This window comes from Protomyctophum bolini, assembly GCF_963924005.1.
Source record: "Protomyctophum bolini genome assembly, chromosome: 5".
Taxonomy (NCBI): domain Eukaryota; kingdom Metazoa; phylum Chordata; class Actinopteri; order Myctophiformes; family Myctophidae; genus Protomyctophum; species Protomyctophum bolini.
Window position 1 is genome coordinate 27531047 of NC_137866.1, and position 6224 is coordinate 27537270.

At 45.1% G+C, this 6224-nt stretch overlaps 1 protein-coding gene across 1 annotated transcript in view; it reads left to right on the forward strand.

The window, feature by feature from the left end:
* sema3bl (sema domain, immunoglobulin domain (Ig), short basic domain, secreted, (semaphorin) 3bl) overlaps positions 1-5501 on the forward strand; it is a gene marked incomplete at its 3' end in the record, with an annotated part of 92712 nt that extends 87211 nt beyond the window's left edge. Inside the window, exons 11-16 of the mRNA XM_080762856.1 lie at positions 418-649; positions 964-1055; positions 1618-1659; positions 1871-2096; positions 4355-4485; positions 5376-5501. Coding sequence (XP_080618982.1) covers positions 418-649; positions 964-1055; positions 1618-1659; positions 1871-2096; positions 4355-4485; positions 5376-5501 — 849 coding nt within the window. The remainder of the gene's footprint in view (positions 1-417; positions 650-963; positions 1056-1617; positions 1660-1870; positions 2097-4354; positions 4486-5375) is intronic.
* Between the last annotated feature and the right edge of the window lie 723 nt (positions 5502-6224).

Sequence of the window (6224 nt, forward strand, 5' to 3'; positions counted from 1 at the left end):
GAATGAGATTATAATGACATCGGTAATATCGGCCATAATGGCAATTAATTATATCGGATATCGATATCGGCCAAAATGTCTCATCGGCACATCCCTACCTCAGATATCACCATAGAATGTACATATTTTACACATACAGTATTATATTTTGCACCACCCCTTATCCCTAAACTTCTTTGCCATTTTATTTTTCTATTTTGATAAACATTTTAAAATAGTTCAACTAGCCGAACTACATCAACACATTGTGAGCTTGTAGATCGGCTATTTGAACTATTTTAAAAGGTTTTTCAAAATCGTAAAAAATTAAAAAGGCAAATACGTTTAGGGATAATAAGGGGTGAGCTATAGCCCTTTCCATTGTTACTCTTCTCCCTCTTAATTCCCTCTGCCTGTCTTCTCTCCCTCCTCCTCCAGTGTCCCAGTAAGATCACCAACCAGCCGGGCAGTGAGTTCGGCAGCACCAAGGACTTCCCTGACGCCGTTCTCCAGTTCGCACGGAGCCACCCGCTGATGTGGCGGCCGGTGTTCCCAGCGCTGCGTCAGCCACTGCTGGTGAAGGCCAACGTCCCCTACCGGCTCACGCAGATTGTAGTGGACCGCGTGGAGGCAGAGGACGGACAGTATGACATCATGTTCATCGGCACAGGTGTGTGTGTGTGTGTGTGTGTGTGTGTGTGGGGGGGGGGGGGGGGGGGGGGGGGGGTTGTTAGTCTATAGTTGTTTATGGATGTGTGTGTTTTAGTTTGGTGTATGCCAAGTTTACATTTAATAGATGGAAGATTCAAGAGGGTTTATTTGTCACTCATACTGTAGGTACAAGGATGAAAATGTTATAGCAAACAAAAATAACAAGATCAAATATTAATGACAATACTAAATTATAAATACTAATAATAATAAAAAATAAAGACAATAGGTTTCTGCTTTAATCAAATAATTGCTGTTTCTTTCCTGTCTCAGATGTTGGGACAGTGCTGAAGGCCATCGCCATACGCAGTGGCAACAGTCTGGAGACTGAGGAAGTGACCCTAGAAGAACTACAGGTCTTCAAGGTAGACGCACTGTTTTTAACTCCTCTTATCTCTCTTAAACCTCCCTTCTTCCATCCAGGTGCATGGTGCACCTCTGCACGCATTAAGCCCTAAAGGTTACTGAATGTTTCCCGAGAGTCGATACATGGTGCATGGGTTTCAGAGGAAAGGTTCTGAGACCGTCCTTCCGAAGCTCGGAATAATGTCAATTTGGAGTTATATCACCTCTCTTTCAGAAGAACATAGGAAGGGGTATGGGCCGTGCTTTATTCTCAGGTGAAACGTGACAGCCGGCATCTCCCATTGTGTGTGAGAGACGGTTCACTACACATGTGTTTTTCTACAACCCCCCTCCCCCCAAAAAATACAAACTTTCTTAGTAATCTCTTCATCTTATTCTTCTGATAAAGTTCCACTGCATTGAATTAAACCCCAGACACACAATATATTTAATCAGTTCTTCATTATGCGAGTGTCCTTTATGTTCCAACTCATTATGCAACCTTTTGCTTTGATGACTTATTTCTCTGATGAAAAGTGTTCTTTTCACACAGGCTGAATAACGTTGTTTTCTCTCATGCAGGTGCCCACCCCCATCACATCCATGGACATCTCAGTTAAAAGGGTGAGTCAGCGTGATTTAATTCATTTTAAACTGCAATTATTAGCTCTTTCTTTTACACTTTGGTTGTGTGTGAGACAGTTAATGTGTTTTTCCAATTCGAATTCCTTCTATTTAGAATATTGGTACATCAAGTTATTGAAACATATCGTTAAATAGAATATTAATAACGTCAATAACGTTAATAATGTCACCCTCCTGCTCTCTCGTCCAGCAAGCTGTGTTTGTGGGTTCACCAGTGGGCGTGGCCCAGGTGAGACTCCATCGTTGTGAGACGTACGGGAAGGCCTGCGCCGAGTGTTGCCTGGCCAGAGATCCATACTGCGCCTGGGACGGCGCCTCCTGCACTCGCTACCTGTCCAACAGCAAACGCCGCTACCGCAGGCAGGACATCAGACATGGCAACCCCGTGCTGCAGTGTGTGGACCAGAACCTGAGTGGTGAGTGGATTGATAATTTCATCAGACAATAAAATGCATCCAGTACAAGGTACAGTCAAGCACAGCATTGGTCCAAAAGAACAGCACAGAAGAAAGACCTTGCAGCGGTCTTGTTTCCATTCGGGTCCCATGCACTCATTCACAACAGTAACAACAAACAATTACGATGTACAAGTTGGAATAGAAATCAATTGAAAGGGGGGGCTGGGGGGGATAAAGAGGTGGGGCAATCTCCCTGTGTTGTGGGGGAAGCCCTGTGTTGTTGCAAGGCGGTTACTCTACTTTACTCAAAACAAAACATTGTTTTTGAGGCTTGTCATCGGGCGACTCCGTAGGGAATTGGCCGAAAGAAGAAGATCAGTTGGGGCAAAATTGTAAAAAATAAAATAATCTTTGAAGCACCAATTATCAGAATATTCTCTTCCTTGTCAGTCAGTTTTACTCCATGTTGAGGAATATGGTTGCACGATATAAACTGTCGCAAACTAGATTCCTTGTTCAAATTTCAACTGTGCATGTACAGTATCTTGTCTTCCTCCTACAGTATTTCCCCCAACATCTATTTATAGTATGTATAGCCTGTATGAGTGTGTCTTATCTTATGTTTAGTATTGTATACTGTAGCGTGCGTGCGTGCGTCTGCCTGCTGCGCCAGACCATCTGTCCTTATCTTATCTGTTAGGATGAAAGACTATCTGAGTTTATGTGTGCCGTCAGGTTTGTGTACAGCAGCCTGTACATATGTGTCTCTGTCAGACGCTGCGTTAGCTGATGTGTACGGAAAAGCAAGTCCTAAACAACCTGTGTGTGTGTTTATGTGTAGTGCACACACAGAGCATGTGTACATTATACAACGTCTTGTATGCTGTTTGCATGCTGGTATCTTCTAGGTGGCATTAATGTAAAGACGAGCAACGTTGTTAACATGCTTTTTCAGATTATTGATGTACGTACTGTACTGTACAGGCTGAGACTGTACATGGACACTTGCTTTCATAGGTGTTCTTTCCCAAGCTCGTTCATGCTTTTTCAGAAGCACGCATGCACGCACGCACGCACAGAGGCAGACAGACCCAGCTGTACACACAAGAAAGGCCTCTTTGAAGAGATGCCACTTTGTCAAGTAATGGAATTTGGGTCGTATTTATGGAGAGCCTTCGTTGAACCAAGACAACCCTGGACGGGGGGGGGGGGGGGGAGAGAGAGAGAGAGAGAGAGAGAGAGAGAGAGAGGGAGAGAGAGAGAGAGAGGTGATGGACTCAAGCATGACACCATGTCAGTATGTCTGACATGGTGTGAAATGAAATAAGAGCAAAGAGACAGAAATACAGACGAGGGGCTGAAGGGGTCTGACATCAGGGAGATGCTCAGGAAAATGTTCCCTGGCTGAGGTAAGATTACAAAAAAAAAGAGAGAGAAACACTCAAGAGAAGTCAGTTTGGATGTGATGTCCACGGGCATGATGGGAGTTGGCACCTGCTGTAATGAAAACACAAACCAGACCGAAAAGTAGAAACATGTTCACCAGAGAGGGAGAGGGTGAGGGGGAGAGGGTGTGGGGGAGAGGAAGAGAGAGAGAGAGAGATGGGCGGGCAGAAAGGTGAGAACAGGAGAGAGTAGGAAGAGTGTATGAAGACAAGACAGATGAAGTGGAGCTGAAATGAGGAGGAGGTGACGAAGCGGGCCAGAGAGGAACAGATGGGGGGGTAAGTGTAGTTGGCAGAGGTGTGTTTGCTCACCTGAGCGTATACATGTAGGGGTTGAGCAGCGGTGATGAAAGGTGTCCCTGCATGGCTGTCAGCTATAGCCTATAGAGGTCCATACATTTACCCCTATAGGCCTATAGAGGTCCACTCAGACGGAAAATCACACTCCGGAATTTGGAGTGTATTGTCCAGTCTCAGTACACATTTTATATAGAGCAGTGGTTCCCAAAGTGGGGTCCGGGGTCTCCAGGGGTCCTTGAGGGAGTTCCAGGGGGTCCCCAGCTAAATGATAGTTTGTAACCAAATGGACACGGGTCCATCTTCATTGTTCTTGTTGTGGCTGGCCCTTGAGAGAGACAAGAGAGCATGCAGTAAAAGGAAAATGATCCCAATTCGTTTTTCTCTTTAATAATTCTCTCTGTCTCCCTTTCTATTCTGCGCTCTCTCTCCTTCCGTCTTTCTTTAATGCCCTACATGTCTCCAACTTAACTTGTGTTTCCATTGTAACATTGCTGTCAACTGTAACTGTTATTCTCTCCCCCCCCCCAGTAGAGGACCTGGACGTGGTGGAGGACAGGGTGGTTTACGGGACAGAGAACAACAGCACCTTCTTGGAGTGCAACCCTCGCTCTCCGCAGGCCACTGTCAGCTGGCTCGTCCAGCGAGACGACCGCAAGGAGGAGGTGAGGATAAAGAGGGAACGGAAGGATGGAGGGAGAGAGAGGGAGTAGGCCGGGTCGATTAAACAGTGGTCTTTTGTTATCAGAGGATTGCCCTGTGAAACATCAGCAAGGGACAGAGAAAGGGATCATAGTATAGCGGTGTAGACAGAGGACCAGCCACAGTAAACAAGTCCCTCGTGACCACAGAGAGCCTGGTCTTGTCCAATGAATCCATTCAAGTATGATTGATGTTATGAATGAGGGATGGAGCGGGAGATGAAAGGAGGGTACAGTAACATGAGACAAAGAGTGAATTATTAGAGGTATGTTTCTGATTACTGTAGAATGCTTTACACTACACTGACTGTAGCATTTGTTTTGTCTGTTGAGACAAACAGGGTCAGATGCAGGGCTACCGCACTAATGCACGGAACCCTAGACGTGTGTACAGTACTTCAAATGAAAGAAATAATGAATTGCATTTTTATAGTGCTTTTCCAAGTGCTCAAAGCGCTTTACAATGGTTCATTCATTGGGAGGTGAAGCGGCGAACAGTCGACGCCAGCGTCCTCACTTCCCACATTCACACACACCGACCGACTCATTGGATGCAATGTGGGGTTCAGTGTCTTGCCCAAGGACACTTCAACACTGTCAATTTGCAACTTATGTTGTTGTAAATCTTCCACAGTTTTTAGTCCATCACCACGCACACCTCTTACAATCACTTAAAAGTACCTTTTGTTTTCTACTGTATTGTTGTTGTCCTTGATGCATGGCCACTCACTCCCACAGCTCATTTCCCACAGTGATGTGCATGGAGGTTTGAATGTTTCAAATCGAGTGTCGCAGTCAGTCATGTAAGTAGTGTGACATTACCACCCCTCTCAGCTTTCCTTCCAAATAAACAGCTGGCTCACACTACTGCAGACTGGCCTGCCATGTTTGGCACAGACAGACAGAGAGGAGGGGTTCTAGGATTAGAGATGTTGAAGATGAAGAGAGGAATGGGAGATGGGGCTAATGTGAAGAAATAGAGTGAGGGAGTGTGCGAATGAGGGGGACTTACTGACTAAAAGAGAGTTTACTGTAGGTAGACTGAAGGAGAGTAATGTGTCGAGTAATGTGTCGCGTGCCAAAAAGTGCCGATCCACAAACTCAGAACACATCACTGATTGCGTATAAGTTAGGCTCGAGGAGTAAAGACGTGGAATAGCGAAAGGAACTGAAGTGTGGGCGTGAAGGTCAAACAGAGAGGTGAGGAGGAAGAGGGGCAGAGAGAGAACGAAAACAGAAAGAAACTGGCCTGATTTCATGGTACATTCTTACTGCTGCCACCCAGGCTGAGAAAACCGCACAGATGCTCCTATCACTCCTATCCTCACCATGTGTTCTCAATAATCATCATGACAAACCTTAGTTACACTTAACGTTTCCTTAACTTCTTCCAAGTTTTCAACTTTCACTAACTACTATGTTACTAATACGACAATAATAATAATACACCAGATAATGCATGATTTTTCTCTTTGATAAGACGATTTCTCCCATCATGCCTCCCTTCTTTGCATGATCATCCAGGAAGTGTGTCTGAGATCTATAATGTCTCTTACCTTTGCCAAACATATCAGATCTATAAGCTCACGGCATCTGCATTGGCTATTTTGGCTATATCAGGCGTTATTGTGGGTTACCTGGTAATGTCCGTTGAAGTGTGACGATTCCACTGAGGCTGCGCTTTGTGCTAATCGCTCCGTATA